This window comes from Mesocricetus auratus, unplaced genomic scaffold (assembly GCF_017639785.1).
Source record: "Mesocricetus auratus isolate SY011 unplaced genomic scaffold, BCM_Maur_2.0 Super-Scaffold_100009, whole genome shotgun sequence".
Classification (NCBI taxonomy): Eukaryota; Metazoa; Chordata; class Mammalia; order Rodentia; family Cricetidae; genus Mesocricetus; species Mesocricetus auratus.
Window position 1 is genome coordinate 70,353,076 of NW_024429193.1, and position 23,040 is coordinate 70,376,115.

Consider the following 23,040-nt stretch of genomic DNA (forward strand, 5'->3'; position numbering starts at 1 on the left):
CACACACACACACACACACACACACACACGGAATTTCCCTCCCTAACCTTGTTTCTTCAAAGGCGGCAGCACAGGAATTTGGATTTTGAAAGCAGGGGTTGGATACTGCCATTACACTGGTTACTCTGGGGCATTACCTAACCAGCTTGGGCTGCAGCTCTCAGGTCCACCTTTGAGGTGCTGAAGGAACCAGACGCATGTTTATAGACCGGATGCAAACATGGAAGTAAGCACAGCGCAGTGGGGGCCTTGCCACTGCAGGTGACGTCCGCAGTGCCTCGCCCTGGGCTGAGCGTAGAAGCACTGCCTTCCATGTTACAATGAAGGGAGGAATGCTAAGAAACCAAAACCTGACTATTTAAAACATTAGACACAAACACTCTATATTTATAGTGAAACAGGATTATCTAAGTGGAAGAAACAGACGTAATAACATGAAAAAACACATTTTATTGCACTTAAGTTATAAGAAAATAAAATTTCTAAGTGAATCAAACCATAGACACAATCCCTTTAAAGGTTGTTTTCCTCCATCATGTCAGGTTGTTACATAACTAAAATTAACCAACTTGAATCTGATTGTTTTAAATCAGACTATAAATAAAACAAACAAAAAATAAACAGGAGGAGGAAAAAAAAGACTGCCTAGGATACAGTGTTAACCACTTTCACAGTTCAGCTTGAGTTACGGCTCCTGGTGAATGAGGCGGACCATCTGACTCCCGTTCATCGCGCTGGTATGCGGTGACATCGTCACTACAGAGCGAATGTTCCTCTCACGTCAGTTACTCAGAGCAATGAAACTGTAACAGTTGTTTTCCCAAATACTGTAAGATGCTACGACTGACCAGCAACTTCCTTTTATTCTGTATTTTATATATATCTTTAAAATATCTTGTCAGTTTTACTATGTACGTTCATCCATTCACCACAGCCCTCAAAAAGAAGTTTCTCCACAGAACAGGCACCTCAGGCTCTGTCCCAAGGAATGTGTTTTAATTTTTGCCCAGATAAAAGAAAATAAGCTTTGCACACACTCTCGATTCTTTATTTGCAGGCAAACTTCACTCTTTATTATCTGAAACTTTTCCATTCTCAGCCTCTTAGAGGCATAGATGGCTCAAGTTTCAGTGGCAAAAAGTCTTTTTTTCTGTAACCAAACTAGAGCAAATTTGGAATTCAGTCTGGGACTAAAACGTCACAGCAGAAAAAAAAATAAAAAAAAATAATTTGCTTTTTCTTTCTTTCATTTAGCAGCATAAATAAGTTTGGCCACTGGGAGTACAGGACAGGGGTGGGACAATGATCCCATGTTTGAAGACCTACTTCTAGCACCAGCATCAAGAATTAAATCCATCTCAGGACTCACAGGACCCAGGACAACTCGCCACCTTTGAGCAACGTATGCATTGAAGAGTGTATGTGGAAGCAACAGTAAATAGATTAACAGAGGCTAATACTGTGATTGATTGACATTGGCAATGGTTGGCAAAAAAAAAAAAAGAAAAAAGAAAAAGAAAGCTTCATGATAACTGTACAAAAACAATTCACAGTAATTTCTTTAAGCTTTTCCACTTCAGAAAAATGACTTTTTGTTGCAGATGCTCTCTGATTAGAAGATCAACCAGCACGTGTTTGGATATTATTGCCACTCCTTTCTAGGTGACGGTCACAATGTCTTGGTGTAGCTCTGCCCAATGACCACTGGAGAAGAAAATAAAAAATAATTGCACCTGGTTGGATTTAGAAAGTCTCCTTCTGCAAAGCTGCCCCTCAGTCCAAAGTGAAGCCATTAGGAGATGCGACAGCCGCCGCCTCCTGTCAGCTGTGGTTTCTTGTCTCTTCTTCGATCCTTCTTCCTCTTAGTCTGTAGGTCTTTTCAATCTGTTGCCCCAAGCCAACATCCTGCACCACTGAGTACAAGGGATTTTTTTCCTTTTCTTTTTTCTCTTTTTTTTTCTCTTTTTTTCTTTTTTTTTTTCCTTTTCGATTTTTATTTTTGAGCAGGGGGAAGGGCAGGGAGTATATTGTCTACACAGTTGGACAAAATTCACCTTGTTTGCTCTTCATTTCATGTCCACATCGAAGTCCAGCACCAACAGCTTGGTTTCTTCAGTCCCATTCCGACTCCCAACCGCACACACCAGCTTGGTGTTAGAGGCTCTGATCCGCCACACAACTCCCCCACTTCCCCCACTCTCCAATGTGACTAGGTTTCGAATAAATTCACCCGTTTTCAAGTCCCAGAGTTTTACAGTTCCATCATCTGAGCTGGTAATTACAAAGTTCTTGTTGAACTGTAAACAGGTCACAGCACTCTGATGCTTGTTGGGACCTAGGCAAAAGCACAGGGACTTAATTACTAGTCAGAAATGATGGCCAGGGGCTTGTACACAGGACCTGTCATCTTCTAGTTAGAACATACAAGAATTTAACATTTAAAAAGTTGCACATTAGAAACATTGTTTAATTTAGGACCACCTTGGATGTAAAAAAAAAAAATCTGGTAGCTGTTTGTAACTGAAGCACCAACTCTCAAGGTCTGTCTCTCAGTAAGCCTGGTGAACTATCAGACACACATTTATTTTCTATGAAGGACAGCTTTCATGAAAGGACACAGCAGTGCAGCTTCATACACTCTGTTGGAAAAATGAATGTGACAGACTTGTCATTCTACCACACTGAATTGACCAGCCAAAGAGGACAACTGGTTTTATGCTACCCCCAGATTCCCAGGGACAGTCAAAATTAATGAACAAAGGCCACCACATGGCCGCACTAAAAACAAACACACCTTCTAAGGGTTGCATTTAAATATCAAAAAGTGAATCATGAAGAATCCAACGGTATTGTTTCTCCAATATTAACCTTCTTCATGTCTCTTTATATCTCAGAGGGAACTACTAATCCATTCCATCCCAACTGAATCCAGTGGTTAAGTGGAGGCCAGGGTAATTTCCTATCAGAGATGCTTCAATTCAAAATATAATGATCAGTTAAAAAAAAAAAAGTATTGCTTCTGTGAGACAGCCAAGTCTTTCTTCTCATTGTTAAGGTTAAATAGAGTCGACTGAACATGCAGGAAATGAGTAAGAATTTTCACATTAAAGACACAACTGAAAACCATTTTTCAAGGTGGCCTAGTTTTGAAAGGCAAACATTCATAAAGCCATCAGGAGTAAGTACTCTGCATGAGGTTAAATCCCTGCTCTACACAGGTTCTCTCTTGACTAGCAGGGCCACTCTGAAAGAACACAGCTGAAGGAGGACTAACACTTACCCTGCAATGTTTGTAAACACTGTCCTGTTTTGATATCCCAGATTTTCACTGTAGAGTCTGCATTCCCAGAGACAAGAATATTGTCTTTGAGTTCCATTCCACTTGTTAACGACTGGTGTCCTGTTAACGTGTGAATACAATTCCCTGTCTCCACATCCCAGACTCGGATTGATGTATCAAGAGATCCACTCACCACATGGATGCCATCAAACTACAACAGACACAGTGTATTAGAACAGAGACATGGATTCCTTTCTTACCAGCTGGTAGACCAGACTCACAATGGGGAGGGACTACAGCAACATGGAAGGCCAGAACAAAGAGGGCACTGGGATACACTTGAAGGTAAGCTAATGGCATGCCATTACACCAGACTGCGAATCACGTCTCCAAAGTATTTTCAAAAATTCTCTTAAAATTAAAACCAAAACCAAAACCAAAACAACAACAAAATTGAAAGAAAACTGAACAAAACGGCCCAATCATTCAAAAAGAGGAAGAAACAACTTCAAAAACAAAAGGAAGAACCTGAAAGGACAGCATTCCTTTCAGATCACCTGGTACCAGCTGGGAATTATGTCCCATGTATTCATCAAGAAGGCTGAGTCTGACTTGCCCATAGGAAGCCAAAGCCAGAGCTTGAGAAGAAAGTCATGCCTATCAGCACCCAAGGCATGGGAAGGGCCACAAGTAACTTCTGTGATGCTCAAAAGTAAATTCCATTAAAACTTGTTTGTAAAATGAAGTTGTTTACAACAACGTATTGTTAATTAGAGCAAAAGATAGTTATATCAGGAATTAGAAGAGGAGACATTTTAGTAATAAAAGCAAGCTATGTAGCCTCTCTTTTCAGCTTCCCAAGGACACTGAAAGCCAATAAACAGCTACTAATCGCCAGGAGGTATATATAATACCTGACTATATACTCTGAGATTGTTCTCTATGGTACTAAGCTCACAAGTAGCAACAGCAGTGGCGGCCAATCCCCTCCCCTTGGAAGCCATCATCTTTTCTAAAGTAACCAACATCTTTATCGTATATCAACATTTCATTAATTGGGCAATACCATCAGTTAAGAATCAAATGCCCCAAGAAAAGCAATGTCAGCACTGGGATTCTGTTCCACTTGGCTGATCACTAACTGGCAAGTAACTGGGAAGGAAATTATGTAACAGGAAGTTTTTAAAAATGGAAAATGCTGCGCTTCCAGAAATAAATGCGACCCACGCTTTATGTCTAGTTGCTGAAGATCTTGAAATATTATAATCTATTAATAAATATCAAGTTCAAATCTAACAAAATACAACAGGTTAGTCGAATTCATCTTTCTATGGCCCCCAGTCAATGAACCTGGCTGGGTAAGTATGTAGCTTTCTGCAGAAAGGCTCCACGGTCACTTTAAATGGGGATGGAATCACAATTACATGGCCCATCAACTTTTAGTTATCAAGGCAAAAGGGCAGCTTTTGGCCAAATTAATCCTCAGCTAAGGAGTTTATTAAAATCCAAGTTATTCTCCTATGAGATTATCTATTAATTAATGTGGCAACTTACAGTTCTGAAGTATCAGGTTAGACAAATATTTGCATTTTAGAGAGAAAATGGATCATAGAAATTGAAGCCATTAAATTAGCCAAATGATTTTGGAATTTGTTGTTTTCTTCATGGTATATATAAACAGCAATTTGACAGTAACTAGCTGAGGAGAAAAGTCTTATGAGTCATCACCAAAGCATCCAAGGATGGGGGTGGGTGAGACAGCCTCTTACCTGTAATGAATAGACTCTATTAGTGTGTCCCTGCAACGTGTGTAGACAGGTCTCAGTCTCTGGGTCCCACACCTTCACCATAAAATCATATGCTCCACTAACAACCCTCCTGCCATCATATTGAACACAGCGGACCGCTGCTACGTGACCCATCAAGACATGTAAACACTGGCCGCTCTCAATATCCCAAACCCTAAGAGTGGCATCTCGAGAACCGCTAACAACTCTGCAGAGAGGAACAGAAAACCAGGTATTAGGATTCTGAAGAGCACGGACACACACGACAGGTAAAACAGTGTTCGCTTTCTCTTCATAAACAGAACAGAAGCACTTTAACAAGAAACCCTGCCTATTGCCTTCAGATATAAATTTGAGTTACTCTGCCTGCAATGGGAAGTGAGGAAGACTAGAAGTTCATCTGGTTGGTTCCTCATGACGTATGGACCTTGGTTCCATGGCACAGTTTGGAAACAACTGCACCATATTCAAGAAGCAAGCAGCTCCCCATACATACAACCTATCTTGATTAGAAGTGAAATGGTAACATGACACATGCAGCATAACCCTCAATGCAGAATCAGGTGGTATTAACTTAGAACAATCCAGAACTTTCTCTATGTTCTTTGTCATTCCATTCCATTTCAATTATAAACTCCTACTACCTATTTGAGAAAGTAAACTTTTCAATATGATTATTTAAAAATAATTAAATTTAATTTGGAACTTAAAACTAGGGCTGTTTCTTCATAGTTCCCATGCAGGGAATGTCAGTTTCAGATATATGCTGACACAGACTTTTAAATATATTCCTATAGAACTAACAGAAATGCCTTCAGAAATTGGCTCAATGTTATAAAATTATACTGGTCTAAAAACCAGGGTGATACAACCATGCAGTTACCTCTGGATTGCTAACCAGGCATCTTTATGTCATATTCCCAAGAGATAAAAGTCAGTCTCCGTATTTGAAAGAGTGGAATGATGAAGTGTGGGAAAATGAATGCAACCAAAACAGAAATTCAAGGTCTCTTCAAACTCATCCCTTAACTTGAATCACCCAACACACTGTGCAAAGTTGGTTCACTTTAAAGCAAAAAGGAGTCCCCGTACATATCACACACCTGTAGAGGACAACCTACTTACAAAACAGTTCTTAATAGATAAAGCAAGCATGGACAGGATAGGTCGTGGCTGCTGTGGATTTACTCTAAGGATTCTTCTAAGATATATTCTTTTAGAGGAAGGGTCTCCTCTAAAAGCTGTGAATTCAAGGATCCTCCTGTCTCTACCTTCCCAGTGCAAAGATGAGCAGTATGTTATCACACCAGGACAAAATAATATTTTTTGACAAATGAGGCAGAAAACACTTTTTATAGCTGGGTGCAATGAAGATGTGTCAACAGAAGGACATGATTGTAGCAAAAGGACACTGGGTAAGATAAAAAGCATCAGGCAGAAGCATTGGGAAAGAACAGACAAGCAGGACAAGCTTGGCCCAAACAACTTTGAAAATGGGACTGAAGGTTCTCCCTTCATTTGGTCTGCAGCAGTAGGGCAGCAATGCTATCCTAATACCAGAGCTCTCTGTCAGCTGTGCAAAAGTCAAGACAACACCTGAGATCTCTGCATAGCTTAGATGACAGACCTGTGTCTGTCCAGGTCTAGGGATGTGATGGAGTGGGGGCAAAGAGGGTGGCTCACTCAAGGCCTCATAGGCTGAAGTCCCAGTGACTGAGTCTGTTGCTCTTGCATAGCATAATATGATTGTCAAGAAAGAAAATGACTTTTTTTTTTGAAGATGATGAGTCATCAAATGAACAACAAAAGGGATTAGAGAGCTGAGCATCAAGAAAAAAAGACTGTACTGTCATCAAATGAAGAAGGGAATTTTAAGACAATTCTCTAATTTTAAGCCAGTATAACCTGATTTTACTAACTAAGGAACATTGCACTGTAATCATTAGTGTCTACTTTAGGAACTCATTAGCACTATATGAATCTCAAACTCACAAGTAACAGAAGTGAAAGGGGTTTCCTTTACCTTTTTTCATGGAGATGCATACAGCGTACAGTGGAAGTGTGCCCATATAAAGTATGTATACACTCTCCAGTCTCAGCATTCCATACTTTGAGAGTCCGGTCAGTGGATCCACTAATGATGATGTTGTCTCTCATCTGTGATGACCATACTCCACCTGTGTGTCCCACTAATGTTCTTAGACACTGAAAAAACACTTCAGATGATTAATTTTAGGTAGAAATGAAAGCAAGTCAAAAATATATTAATGACTCATTAGAATCTGGAATAAATCTTATATATTCAACTTTATTAGATTATCAGGAAAGCATTTTGCACATCAATGCTACATGACACCGCTATTACTGAATTATTTATTTTGTAGCAGTACATGCTTATGCATGCATACACAACTGAGGAACAAGTATAGAGAAAGCAAACACGATACAAACAGATTAACATGACAGGACTGGAGAGATGGTTCAGTGGCTAAGAGCACCGGCTGCTCTTTCAGGGACCTGGGTTTGATTCCCAGCACCTAGTACCTCACAACCACCTATAACTCCAGTGCCAGGGAATCTGATGCTCTCTTCTGGTCTCTGAGGCACCTGGCATGCATGTGATACATCCACACACACACACACACACACACACACACACACACACACACACACACACACACACTAATAAAATGATAAAAAACTTTAAGAAGAATCATATGATACAAAGCATAGAAGGCTAACACAATAAAATACAAGCAAGTTCAATAGCTCTAGCCAGGCCACTATGATTAAGTAATAATAAAACTGCAGAAGGGTACCTCCCATGGAGGCGAACCAAGACAAGAATGCCAAGAGAGTTGGGTGTGGCCACATACCACAGTGCATCCGTCTGCCTGAAGGCAGTAGTTAGGAGCTGGTCATGCTACTCTAGACATGTAAAGACAGACACTGAGACTATGAGGTAAGTCCAAAACTAATATTATATCCTGGAAACATGTAGCTACTTTGAAAAATTTAACATCTGCTTTGAGTATTTGTAAGAGTCTTGTCCAAGGAACAACACAGCAAAAGGTATTTTTAAAAATAGATTTTTCTCATACTTTCTTCTGTTACCTTTTAAATGGTTGATTACTTAATTCATAAAAACATTCCCCTTTGGACAGATAAAGTCAATATTCACTAGCGACTCATTAAGGATGCTATGTGAAATAAAGTTACTGCTTGGCTCTTCAACCCAATATTTAAAACCTCCCCTGCTTCATTTCCTTACCATTCAAGTCTGAGACAACTTTATATTAACAGGATTTACTTGATTTCTAAATTATAGACAGCTCAGCAACAAAGCAGTCTATAAGGAAAATTACAAATCACTCGGTCATATTTTGGAAGATGTTAGGGAGCCATGATGGGCAAGGCGAGAAGTAAGCTCAGAGGAGAAGAGGTGCATCTGAGAAATCGTAGAATATCTAAGTGACAAAGATGACAAACTATTTAAACGAAGAAAACACCACTGCTACTATGCCAAAGTGACATGAACACAGGAAGAAGGACCACACTTCTAAAGACAGCCTTATATTGCTAGCAAAACAGCTGAGGATTCAACACCTGCTTTAAAGTGATTGCACACACAAAATGGTGACTCACAGAAGTATGGAAAGAAGTGAACTTACTTTGCCCGTGACTGCTGACCAAACTTTTAAAGTGTTGTCATCAGAACCACTAACTATTCGGTTACCACAAAACTGTAGACATGTGATCACATGGTCATCATGCCCTTTCAGCACCTATAAGAAAAATGTACATATCATATGTATGTTATTACATCACATTCTTTAGAAACACAGAGAAGTGCTGCAGAGATGGCGCAGACAAACAGCATCTGGGGTCAAATCCCCAGAACTCACATAAAAACACAGGCCTGTAACCCCAACACTGTGAGTGTGGAGACAGGAGAACTGCTAGAGCTTACGGTTCAGTAAGATTCTCTGTCTCAAGTAAGTCAGACAGAGAATGGGAACAGGCCACCAGCATCCTCTCTCTGGCCTGTGTGTGTGTGCATGGGTACATGCAAGGGTGCACACACATACATGAAGACAGACAGACAGACAGACACACACACACACACACACACAAAACCCCAGTGAAACCAAGAATGAACTGTGTGTCAGAACAGTAATCTGTAATTTATTTTTAGAATGAAATTTATATAAAACACAGCACATCCTGGGCTACCAAGTGAGCTCTAGGCCAGCCTGGATAACCTAGGGAAACCTCAACTCAAAATTAAAACAGAAGAAAAAGAGGTGGAAGAGGACAGGGCTCAAGGTTCAACTTTTAGCACTGCTAAAAAGAAAAATAAAGCACCTAGAAACAGAGGAATAACAAACAACAGTTTTTCAGCCTAAAAATTATGCTAGTACATGCTGATATATAAAACAATGTCTGCCAAAATTGGCTAATTTATACATCTGAAATAATATTCTAAGACAAAAAATGAGACTTCTGTTTCAAATTATGAAAAATGAAACACAGAGAAAGTCACAAAAAGCTAAACTGATAGTTCTAAAAAATAGTAACAATGTCATGCAGAGTGATCTAGAACAAATTCACTTCCTCCCAACTCATATTTTTAGGGGAAGACATTCTTGAGACAAGGTCACATCATATCGCAGGTTGGCCTTAAACTCACAGCTATCCTAATGCCTCAGTTTCTTGAGTACAGGTATTGAATACTTCTTGATTACAAGCATGAGCTTGAGCCACCATGCCTGAATCAACTCATCTTTGATTCCAATAAATTGTTAGACTAAAGAAACTAAAAATAAAAGAATACTGCTAGTTGCACTTGGAACTAATTTTCAAATATAGCCAATTTTCTTTCCAAAGAAGATGGGCATCAAGTTATACTGCAAGGCCAACAAGAGAAGAGCTAGATCAGGCATTTCTACTGACTAACCATTTCCGTTAGTGTGTGAAGAGTTTGGTTACCTTGGGAGATTTGAGTTCTCCTCGCCTCCAGTTGGTATCAATTCTGTGCTGTCTGATGTATGCACTCTTCCACGGGCTATGTATAAAACCTGGCTTTATTATTTTTCTTCTCTTGATGTGCAACGGTTCATCAATTCCTAAAGTATCCAAGAATTCAAGAGAATAAGTTCTTTCACCAGTAATAAAAACTACACATTTTATAAAGATCTTGTTTTTTCCTCTTAGCAGCAGTGAGCCTGCATTTGTAGGCAGTTCTATACTCATTACCTCCTCCTTCTCACAAAGAAGGTGCTGGCGTGGACACTGCTTGTGTGAATGTAAAGTGGCACTACTGCTGCAGAGATTAGTACCAAACGTAACATGGGGTACACTCAAAAAAGAACCAAAAGGAGAGATGTGAACAGAGAGCTATACACCCATGCCCATAATAAGAGTATTCAACTAGCCAAAAGTTGTAAGCAGTCCAACTGTCTGTCCAAACATCCAAATGCAGCAGCACACACGATGGAATGATGCTCAGCCTTAACAAAGGCATGTGGATACATGCTGTGACATGATCCTTGAAGACATTTTGCTAAGTGAATAAGGCAATTATAACTTATCACAGGTTCCTAGAGTAGTAAATTTGCAGATACAGCATGTAGGCAACAGAAAAGAAGGAATGGGGAAAATATCACTGGATCATACACAACAAAATGCTTTAAATGATACTGACCCAGAACTATGTAGACCAAGATGGCCTCCACCTTTCAGCAACCCTGCCTCTGTCTCCCAACCAGTATGACTACAGATGCTCACAGGTTGTTTGCACATGTATGTATGTATGTATGTATGTATGTATGTATGTATGTATGTATGCATGCATGCATGCATGCATGCATGTTGAGACAGGATGTCCTGGAACTTGCTTTGTAGACCAAGCTGCTCAGAATCATTTTTAGCAAACACAGTTAAAGGACATTTAAAAATGATTCTGATGCTGGGCATGGCAGCACACACTTTTAATCCTAGCACTGAGTCTACCTTGTGATATCCTAGGCAGCCAGGGCTGTAGAGACCCTGTCTCAAGGAGGAAACAAAAGATCCTGAGAAAGAAGGCAAGGCAGAGTTGATTAACCCTAGTTTACATATGAAAATGCTTGGGAAAGAAGATTTTACTGACTAATCCAAGAGCAGCCAGAGGTTGACTGCAGGACCAGGCTTAGCATAAAGCACCCGAGATCTTCACCTCAAGACTTTACAAACCCTCACTAATCACCAATGCTCTCACCTGGTCACACGGCTGGGACAGGAGCATTATCTACAGAAAACAGTGGTAACCAGTTTTTTTTTTCCCCTCAAACGTTTTGTTTTTCAGAAACAAGTTTTTTTTTCTTTCTTCAAAATGATTGCTTTTTCTAGATGCCTGTTTGTAAAACAGAAGGTCTTCCCCTTGATCAATATGGGGGATACTTACTCCCTTCCTAAGAAAGGGAGTTCAATCAAACCAAACTACGCCTCAAGACTATAAGGCCATGTCAGGAAGAAGACACAAAGAGCAATCTCCCCATCACCTAAGAATGTTCAGCTCACAGGAGGTGACCAATAAGTATTTACGGAAGGAGTGGGTATTAACTGATGAATGTGGGTTCCTTTAATGAGGTTTCCTTCACTGCTGAGATCAAGGAAGTGACGCGGACTCTCTGGCAGGTACTCTCCCTGCACAGGAAAGCTATTTTATTGACTTGTTTCCAGCATCCTTTGCTTCTTCAGAGTAGAAACACATTCTCTATGTGATTTTGAACCTTACCCTCTTCTTTACATTTCTCTCTCCAGAGAAGGTTGTCCTCAGCCAAAATTCTCCAGTACCGACAAGTCTGAGCCGCTTGCAGCAGGTCTTTGGGTTCCAGGAATGAAAGTACATAGAGTGCCAGCTATGGGAAAGGAAGTAAAGACAGCATACTCACACTTCAAAACACTACACAAGAAAAGGGGTTACCCACCACAGGATGAGCAGCTCCCTAGGAATGTGTACTTTGGTAGACTTTAAGAGCAAAGAAAATGCTCATTAATCTCGTCTAAGGGATCTGAGGCTTTATTCTAGATGACCTATGATTTTATTGGTATTTAGTTACAGTGAGAACAAAACCACTGATCACAAGTTTCTTGTGTGAGTCTAAGGCTCAAGTTCTTAGATTAGCCTAAATGTTGATAAAGGCTTTAGATTTGTTCACACCAAATTATTAGAAAAATACCAGTCCATTATGCCAATATGATAATAATGTTTTAAATAGTACATACTCTCTGATAAAAGAAACTTCTCTAAGGGCTTAGAGCTATGCTATTAATTTCCACATATGAAATGAAGCATTTTTTCAAATGAAAACCCTTTCCCCCCCCAGTAGATGAGCAAAAACATGTATGATACACTAAGCCTGGCTCTCTCTCTGCCTTCACTCCTTTTCTTCCTCCAGCAGTCTCTGAAAGAACATGTAAGCCAAGAGAATATTTTGGGGCTTACCTTTTATTAATAACCTGTGCTTACTTCTTAAATGCTAAAACATTCTCAAATTTTGGGGCTTGGCGATGCCTCAGTTGGTAATACTTCATCTACAACCACGAAGATAAGGATTTGGATGCCAGCACTGGTGTAAAAGCCAGGCAGGGCAGTGGTAGCTATGTTCCCTGTGCTTGGGAGGACAGACAGGCGCTCACTGGCTACTCTAGCTGAATGTTACCTGAAGCTTACCGCTCTGGATCCAGTGGGAGATCATAACTCATGACTCAAAACAGTAACATGGGAACAACTAGGGAGCACACCTCGGACCTCTACAGGTACACATATGCAGAAGCATCTGCACTCATCCATGTACACCCATTTGAACACATGCACATAACATACATCTACATAACAAGCCCCACAAGGAGTTCAAAATTCTATTGGTTGGAGGTCAGAAGTTTTGGCATGTTAAGAGTTATCTATAGAAATAAGAATTAAACAAAACAAAATAGAAAACCTTACTCTCAGAGATAAGTAAAAACACTAGCTACGAGAAAATCAGGGATGTAAAATGTATCATGATGAGTTTTGCTGTTGAAAAAGCTCACAAGAATAAATACTTCTTTTGTGGGACAATGTCATTTGTAAAAACTACTCCAATGGGGGCAAAACACCAGGAAAAAGATGTTTTATCAATTTTGCTTTTCCCTAGAGTTATTCTTAGCTTCAGTGATTTTACTCAACTCTGATGGGAAACTATAATTAGGACTATCTTTAACCCACTAGGAACTTAGAGTGATTCTTTAAGCAAAGAGAAAGCATAACTCTCTTTCTGTTCAAATTTGAGGGTTCAGGATTATTTGTATGACTTGTCATTTTCTCATGCTAGTATTTAATTAGTAGCATGTGTATAGTAATTTGAGAAAATATAAAGCATGGAAATTATTCCTTTCTAAGCTGATAAAAATTAAGCTAAAATGTCAGCACATGCATTGTATTTAAACTATGTAGCTACCTATGGCTGTGTGATGAAATGCTGTAAGACTGCAATTTATATGTGCTCTCTCTCCCTCTCTCTCAGATGGAGGACGATTGGTAAAAATGGACAAGAACATGTAAATACAATTCTATGTATTTAAAAAAATAATTACAGAGGGCTGGAGAGATGGCTCAGCAGTTAAGAGCACTGACTGCTCTTCCAGAGGTCCTGGGTTCAATTTCTAACACTCACATGCAACTCACAATTGTCTGTAACTCTAGGTCCAGAGCTTCTGACACCCTCATACAGACATGTATGCAGACAAAACACCAATGCATCCAAGAAAATAAACAAATAAATAAATAGACAAAAAAAGTGATTGCATAATTCAAGGACCAGAGAAATACACCAATCAGAAAACTACTGGTCTTGAAGGGATGTGAGAGACAAAATAAGAACAAAAATAGTACTGTTGCTTAATGAATCCATAATTTTGAAAACATCCACTATAAATAATAAACATACCCAAATAATTAAAGTCAGGCTTAGATAACCTAGGAAAAAAATGGAAGAAACTCAATGACTCTCTTGCAGACTTACTGTATCCATGCAGAAGAAAGACGTATCTTGGTTATAAGCATACTTATGTGACAACTGCACCATTAAGTCACAGACAGCAGTTAGTCAAAGTGTCAGACCATAACGAGCAGGACCCTGCTTACAGGTGGTAGCAGTTATACAGTTGGACGGCACCACGTGGGGTGCAACTGATGGCCTTACCTCTTTAGGGAGCAAGGAGATGAAGTCTCGCTGAAACTGGGGCTCTATCACTTGCATCATATGCTTTACTTGTGTTGGTTCACAGCTGTCAATGAGCTCATCTAAAGCCAGCAGCTTCTCTGGTCCACTCCAGCTCTACCAAAGAGGGATTGCACACTTTTATTACCTTAAAGATGTTTCAAGCCGGGTGGTGGTGGCACATGCCTTTAAATCCAACACTGGGGAGGCAGGCGGATCTCTGTGAGTTCGAGGCCAGCCTGGTCTACAAAAGATAGTGCCAGGATAGCCTCCAAAGTCACAGAGAAACTCTGTCTCAAAAAATCAATCAATCAATCAAACAAACAAAAAGATGTTTCAATTACAAACTCATAGAGAAGACCAGCATGCACCTGTGTGCTCATGTTTGAGCAGTGGAACTACATGAAAAGGGACCATGGACAGAGAGACTTTGCTTCCAGAGCCTCTGAAGTGATCTAAGGTTTTAGTTTCAGCAAGTTTACTGAGTACCCTATGTTGTAATTTAAAAAGCAGTGCCTGAGAGAGAGGCATCATGCTTGGGTGGAGGGCTTTTTTATTGGGGGACAGTGAATGGGAAAGGGGGGGAAGGGAGAAGGGAGATCAGCCACTGGGGACAGGAGCAGCAGAAGAGAAGAGAAAGGCAGAGAGAGAGAGAGAGAGAGAGAGAGAGAGAGAGAGAGAGAGAGAGAGAGACAGAGACAGAGACAGAGACAGAGACAGACAGAGAGAGAGAACAAGACAGATGGACGGATGGACGGGCGGACAGACGGAAAGATGGGAGGTAGGCAGGACCCTTTTAAAAGGGAACATAGTGAATGTGCACAGGTGGTGCTCTTAGTGGCTGCAAATGAGGGCGTGCTCTGTCAGAACCCCAAGGGCAGGCCAGCACAGATGCCTGAATACTAACACCTTTCCTGTAAAGCATTAAGTCATGACGGGCAGAAAAAACTTCTGCATTTCTTTTTAATTATAATAGTTGTGCGTTCATCTGACACCAAGACACTAGTGGAGATACCATAAACATCAATCTGGGCTATTGAATAAATAGGGAATTTTGATAGATCATTTTTCTTTCTCCATATTCTTTTTAGTGGACAGTCATAAAATTTTATGGCTTGGTTAAGGCTTTCATCTAAGAGCTAAGAGATTTGCAACATTATTTAGAAAGAAATTAATAGCTGGATATTCTGCATATCTGACAAGAATCTTCTACAAACTATAAAAAAATGCCTTGTTTTACAAAAATATATAGATAACAGCAAACAGAAAAGATTAACTGAGTTACTTTTTAAAAATTAGAATATAAACAAAGACAAAAAAATAGGGAAAAGGCTATACTTTTGAAAAATAAAAACACAATTACACTTCAAAAACATGAGTTCCTTTAAACAACTCTTGGGTTGGATTTTGTTGTTTCAATTTTTTTCTTTTTTAAAATATTTTTCCACTAGTGAGCACGACTGCTTAGAAAAGCCATGGTTCTTAAAAGGAAAAATTTCATGGCCATGAGTAATTTAAAATGTTGGAATTTTGTAATAACCATGTAGAACATTTAAGTCATAATTATTAAGTGAAAGCATATCCAAGCAGGCCTTTGTAAATCTGTGCTAATGTAAACACCTTCCATTTTGGACATGGAAGAATACAGAATAATAGGCTAAGTCTGATCCTTACTCTAACACAGGCGCTTGGATTCTGTAAGATACAGAGACTGAGCTGTGTTAAGGCTCTTAGGAGGCTTCACTCAGAATAATTCTTACAGAGATAATTACTCCTTTACACTCTTTGAGGACCCCATTGCTTCTTTCTTCTAAATGTACTGCAGATGATGCTGCCACTATGGAGCTACTTCATTCACTTCCATGGCCTACTCAGCTTTGCCAATGTAAGAACCAAAGGCTCCAATACGTTGTGTCCTCTCCTTCCACACGCACGTACAATGTTCAACACACTCACCCCACTCATCCTGGATCCTCTGTGCTCAGACAGGGTTTACCCCCCCCCCCATCTCGAATCCTCTGTGCTTAGACAGGGTTTTACCCCCCACCCCCGCCCCCAGGGTTTGGCACACAACACCTGCAGAGCCCCACACTTGTGTAGAAGCACTGGATTGTTTGTCTTCTCCCACAGCACTTCAGGCATTGGCTCAGATTTGACCCATTTGACAACGTGGTCAATTTTCATTCATCACGGACCATACAGTATACATAATTTTAAATTATATATTTATTGACTTACATCTCTCACAGGATTTGATTTTTTTCAAAAAAATAATATATTGGTCACTTCTACTGGTCCTACATTACAGGAAATTTGTAGACAATATCATGGCCATGGACAACCATGCTGACTCAACAAAACTGCAAATTTTAATTAAGCATTTGAAAACAGAATAATAGTGCAGAATCAGGGGGCTAAGAGACAAACAAATCCACAAACTTCAAAACATCTAAAACTTGGTTGTTACTGTGCCATCTAAGTGTCTTCTAGATGAAGATGTTGAGACCTCCAAATGGTCTCTCTGCCTCCTAGCTTTGTCATATTCTATCCCTACACAGTCCTAGGAGATTGGTTAAAGTGACTCTTCTTTGAGCCTCCTAATAGAAGACTCAGCTAACACATTGGTTCCCAAACATTGCCTAAGGCCCTACAAGTCACTCCAAGGACAGTTTAGTTTTTATACAAGCAACTCATCCAATGTTGATGCAGGTGATTCATGAAGCAGCACCTTGGACACTGGCAGGGGTGCTTCCTATTCCAATCAAGCACAAGGTTTTAGGATCATAGGCAGCACCAAGCCTGAACTCCCATGGTAGGAAACTCAATTCACTAGAATCTGAGCATGGCAGTGCAGTCTACCTGACTGTTCTGTTTTAAGACAGGGTTTTGCACTGTAGTTTGGACTGGTCTTAAACACATGTCAATCCTCCCTTCTCTACTGGGCTTACTACAGGCCTGAGTCACCATACCCAGTTTACCTATCTCTATTTGAACAGTTCCTGTACTACTGTGGGCAGTTCTTGCTAGTCCAAACAGCTTCAGTCTAACTCAGAAAACATGATTTAGATACTGCTTTCTAAAAATCCTGAGACCCAATCTGCTTTGATTCTGAGGTAAAGTTTTGAACTATTAAAAACTTCCTAAATACAGTCTTATCTAAATACATGAATTTCTTCAACTTCCTTACACAGGTTTATATGCTTTCTTAACCATGCTGTAACAAATACAATTTCAAAGAAATAATAAACTGATCTTGTTACTCTCTTGAAGATTTTAATCTTTTGTTGACTAACAAATAAAACTTAAGTAAAATAAAACAGAAAATATATGTGATTTCGGAGTGAGCATGAAGCTTGATGAAGCCTTCAATGTAGATTTTATTCATTATCACTATCAAAACAGAAGTATTTTATAGTTCTTGTTTTTTGGTTTAACAGATCTTCCTAATGCACACAGCCTTAAAATCTGCTCTACTAAAGTGTGCAGATATTTGCATAATGCTAAAGTGCTTTCTCTGTTTCTCTCTCTCTGTGTCCCCCCTCTCTCCCTCCCTCCCACCCACCCACCCACCCACCCACCCACCCACCCACACACACACACACACACACACTTCACATTTGTCCCTCAGATTCCCATGTGAAGGATAGGCTCTTCTAGACCCAAGAAAACGTGGCTCGAAAGCTGTGTCATGACCAATGGAGGAAACTGACATTTACGGACTCTGCTGTCCTTCCATGTAGATCTGTATGTACATCTATATACTTTTCCTTCTTGAGTACTTTTTAGTACAATCTTTGTTTTATGTAGTATGAAATAAAGGGATCATGGTTCCTTAATAAAATCACTCACTAGTTAAGAGGCAAAGCCAAAATTTGAACTAAAGAGTTTTTGCATCTAGATCGTACATGCTTCTCTTTCATGATGCTTTTGAACCACAAAAGGCTAATTCCATTAATTTCTTTACCTTCTCTAAAATTTTAAATGAAACACTACACATTGTAATATCCAAATCACATAAACAATCAAACAAACCCTATCCCTCTGGCTATGGAAAAAGCAGATACAATGGCCACTGGAAAGTTGAGTCAATTTAAGGGGTGGGGAAAATATGGGTGTTTTGCTTCTGTCTTTAATGTACATTTCTGCTTTTCAGTAAGAGTCTGTTATCTACAGTGGTGTTTCGTTTGTTCTCATTCAATTTACAGATGGAGTACAGAGTACTCTACCAGGATAGATGAAGCTGGACCAAGCGCTGTGTCACAGCCTGTGGAGCAATAGGAGGACAGTAAGGGGACAAGAGTTCCCATTTTGCTTGTTACACAACAGGGAAGTGACCATTAAATGCCCCAATAGCATATTTGTAGAACGCTTGCCAGTTTAATTATTCCTCATAGGTCAGCTCACACCACCCCACTTTGCTATGGAGCTGTGACTGTCTATAAGATTGGCACCGAAGCGTCACAAGCCTCCAGGCAAGTGATTTCAATTCTAGTTAGTTTGGCACCAGCCTTAAAACAAAACAAAACACAACAGAACACCATACCACACCATATAATACAGGACAGGGTATGACAGTGAAGCCTGGCTCATGTCAGAGACGGACACAGAACAGAAGATGAAGGTTGATCTACCTTGTCAGGTTGGCCTTTAGTTGCTACAGACTTGTTTCTACAGAATGTCTGGAGGAGGGGGTGGGGTGTGGAATTAGGTTCTTAACTAGCAGGGGCAATTCCACATTACTTCTGTGAACTAAGAATGAGCTCGCAATACAACTACTCATACAGACACACTTTTATAGGACCAAGACTGGGTTAGTGAATTTGGTTTTCTGATTTTATTTTTATAATTAACATTTCTGAAACTGAAATGTAGTAGGTATAGCATTTGGACATTTTATTAAGGAAAGTATGGGGTAGCTAAACAAACATTGTATAATGGACTCTCCAAAACAGCCCCATGAAAAGAAAGCATTAATGTCCCCGTTACAGATCAATATTAGAAAAAGTTCTCCTAATGAACACCCTAAGTGGCTCACAAAAAATATTTTGGTACATTAAAATGCTGTGGGAAAAGTGGGCCCAAACATATAAAAATTATTTGGGCTAACCTGCTAATGAACTTTGTTCCAATCAATATTTGGAAGGCTTCTGGATGGATGCTAAGGCTACCATTTGGTTTTCAGCATCCTGGTAAGACACCAACTCTGTCCTCATGGGTGCTAGGTTGTGCACACACCCGTGGGCATGCAGGAGAACACTTATTTATAAAGGATGGGACAAAAGAAAACACTGAGAATTCTCAGCGCATATGTTGGAAAAAAATAAACGTCATGAACTGGAGGTGAAAGAATGGGGAAGGGGTAATCCTCCTGGGAAAGGTGATTTAATGGACAAGTGCCTGCGAACATGAAAAACATCCTTTGTGACTGTAGCGTCCCAACATTTCCGTAGGTCAAATGGAACTTCCAGTCCTTCAATGCCCAAACTCTTAAACTAAGTACTACGACATTTTGGGTTGGATAATTATTTGTCTTGGGAGGCTATCTTTCATATCGCCTCTACCAGCTAGACATCAAAAAAGAGTCCCACCCCTCATCTGTTCATTTGGGGAAAATGTAAACCCTGTTGAGGAACCAGGGTTCCGCACTTGTCAGATACAGTAGCTAGATCTGCCCAAGCCTACTTTGCTAGTGTTTCAGTAATCATCAGAATGCACAAAACACTCTTAAAACCCACCTAGAAGCACATCATCGCAAGTTTTGTAGATATAGATGAAAACTATACACACATACACACACACACACACACACACACACACACACACACACACGGGGGCGCGACGACGACAAGAACATACCTAAGTATTTAAAATACTAGGATTTGTATAACAGGACTTCTTAAATACTTGAAATGTCACATAAAGTCAATGTGATGTTTTAAAATTACAGTTTATGTGTTCATTATATACCTAACAATTCAAGGAACCAAAGGTAGTGAAATGTGTTCATTTTATATTAGTATGGCAGCCAACATAGGTATGCTCCCATTTTTATTAATTACTGTCTGGAAAGAATTACTGAGTACTTCATCTATAGCAACTGTTTTGGTAAGTATTTGATATAGTCTATCATTCATGATAAGAAGATATAAGACATTCTAACTTAAGTTTTAGAAACCCATAGTATTCAAGGCTACTAATCTTCCCAGTAAGTGTTCAAAGAATTTAAATTCTAGTAAAAGACAGTAATTGGAACTTGAACAGATTAAAGCCAGATGCGAGCAAGACACTGAAAGAAGCCACCAAGCCATCTCTACTAGGGAAGTAGTGAAAGGTAAATCACCTCCAGTGACTCACTGACAGAGTTCTTAAATTAATCTCAAATGGTTTATTTATTTCTTGTTCAGAAAACAAAAATATATTCCACAACATAGAAAGCCAAACATAAACAAGAACATAGAGGTTTGTCTGAAAAAAATAAAGATATGCAAATATAACTTACACAAATGAGCACCGTGCTTTCATTCTGAAACATGTATGTCACACTGCAGGCTTACTACTTTAGTGTACATTTCGGGGACTCCCAGGATTCCTGTCTTTCTGGATGACCACGACCCTACCCGGTTCTAGAAATCTTCTATCATCCCCCCACAAACAACCCCGGACTCTTCCTGTCTACCTGGCAACCATTAACCTACTTTCTGTCTCTTTTTATTAATAAACATTTCCTTTTACATCTGGCTTCTTTCATTTAATGCAATGTTACCAAGACTCATAAATGGCACAGCACCCAACAACACTCCATTTTTTTTAATGGCTGAATAATTCTGCACACCCCTACCACCACGCCAAGCAGCCGAGTGAAGCATTCAACAGTGGGCTCCCATAGTCACCTGAAACATTTTCAGCCACTCTTGAAGGCCTGTGGGTGGCTGTACAGATGTGATCCTGCGTCGCTGCTGACCTTGCCCATTGGCAGCTCTCAGGTCCCCAAAAGTTGTGGGTGTTGCTGAACATGGCACAAGCCCAGTGGTACTAAAAAGGAAAAACAAAAGTACAAGAGTAGAAGCAAAGACAGGTCTTAACTAAGAACCATGAACTCTGATTTCATCAGAACAATGATCTGGTGTCCTTCAAGCATCAATACAGCAGTCCCTTTTCCTGGCTATTCTCAGAAGGCAGGGATAAACAAAGCCTGCTTTGCTTTCCTCTTTCTCTCTTGCTCTACATATCACTACGTAGTCAAGGCTAGCATCAAATTTACTATGTGGCCCAGCCTAGCTTTAAACTCACAATTGTCCTGCTTCAAACTCTTCAATGCTGGAAATATTTGGTCCTACTTTCTTATAACTGAAGTTTCCTCCCTACCAGGCAATGCTATTATTGGCAGCCAAATGTAATGCTACCAATATTTCAGAGATAAAAATGTTTTGGACTCACTTCTTACACATACGACCTTAAGCTTGCCCCATCTGCATTAAAATTATTTCCAATATCAATCTATTTCTCATTTTAAATTGCCATTTATTAAGGCAAGGTATCTGGTAGTAGTAAGCCTCAACGAGACATATAGTTTTTCAGAACAAGTAGAGAACTTTCAGGCAAAAATTAAATTGCTGAAAAATTCTTATCCAATAATTTAAACTTTGAGGTAATAAAAACATCTAAACAAATAAAATCAGAACCGAGTACTGATCCAGCTCTGAAACTGTAGTACTCTGCTAACTGACAGCAAGAAGAATCCGGACACATACACTGGTGGTCTCGGGTGGTGGCTCCTGTAGGCCAGTCAGCTCAAGCATCTAAAGAGGGTTAACACTCAGCATTTCTGTAGGCAGTACTGAAAGACAAGATCTGTCTAGGAAACTGCATCTATGAAAGAATCCTCAGTTCACTACACTATGGAAATAAAATGTTTTAAGTGCAAAGAGCAGCCAGCTCATACCTGTTATCAGAGCACTTGATGCTGAGGCAGCAGGACTGCCCCACATTTGAGGCAAGCCCGAGCTACACACAGTGAGTTCCAGAAAAGACTGGTACAATGAGAGCTTGTTTAAAAAAAAAAAAATCCAAAGAGCACTATAAACTGTACCATAACAACTGATTACCAATATCTGACAAATTGCTAATGAAGCAATTCTCATTTTTAAAAATATCTAAATCACTGTATTTTACAGAAAAATCTTCATGTCTGTACCCTTTGACTCTTTTAATAGTTATTCAAAACAGTCTCTAATAATCAACAAATAAGTAATCCTTCTTTCTAATTCAAAAGCCAATTCAGCTTCTTTTTCTCCAAAATAAAACAGAACATGTCAATAGTTTAAAAGTTTTAAGGAAAAAAAGAGTAGTTTCATCTTATTATCTGTCAAAAACCTGTCAAAAGCATGACTAAATATCAAACATATATGTTAGCAAATGACAAAATAGTCTCAAAGACATGGAAATAAATATGTATTGGTTCTAATTTTGCTTTAGGACAATTCCTTGATAAAAGACAGTTGCTTTCTTGATATGAAAAGCAAGCAACTAAAATTTTATGAAAATGTGCTCTGTGCCACAAATCCTATTCTAAAATAACTGAACATTTAATACTTTTGTATGGGTATTAGGTCATGAACAGAAGACCAAAACGATGTGGACTGACTGAAGTGTGTACTAAAAAATTACATTTCCAATTAGTTTAACAACAGGTTCAACTTTCTCATCTGAGAACTATATCATATCAACG

At 39.5% G+C, this 23,040-nt stretch overlaps 1 protein-coding gene across 4 annotated transcripts in view; it reads right to left on the reverse strand.

The window, feature by feature from the left end:
* Positions 1–430: 430 nt before the first annotated feature.
* Positions 431–23,040, reverse strand: part of Fbxw7 (F-box and WD repeat domain containing 7) — a 155,819-nt gene continuing 133,209 nt past the window's right edge. For all 4 annotated transcript variants that reach the window (XM_013120630.3, XM_021233111.2, XM_021233113.2 and 1 more), the window contains 9 exons: positions 21,203–21,344; positions 14,295–14,429; positions 11,846–11,969; positions 10,057–10,193; positions 8,739–8,852; positions 7,091–7,272; positions 5,050–5,275; positions 3,281–3,491; positions 431–2,335 (listed from right to left, as the gene is read on the reverse strand). In XM_013120630.3, the coding sequence (XP_012976084.2) occupies positions 2,067–2,335; positions 3,281–3,491; positions 5,050–5,275; positions 7,091–7,272; positions 8,739–8,852; positions 10,057–10,193; positions 11,846–11,969; positions 14,295–14,429; positions 21,203–21,344 (1,540 nt within the window). In that variant the 3' untranslated portion in view covers positions 431–2,066. The remainder of the gene's footprint in view (positions 2,336–3,280; positions 3,492–5,049; positions 5,276–7,090; positions 7,273–8,738; positions 8,853–10,056; positions 10,194–11,845; positions 11,970–14,294; positions 14,430–21,202; positions 21,345–23,040) is intronic.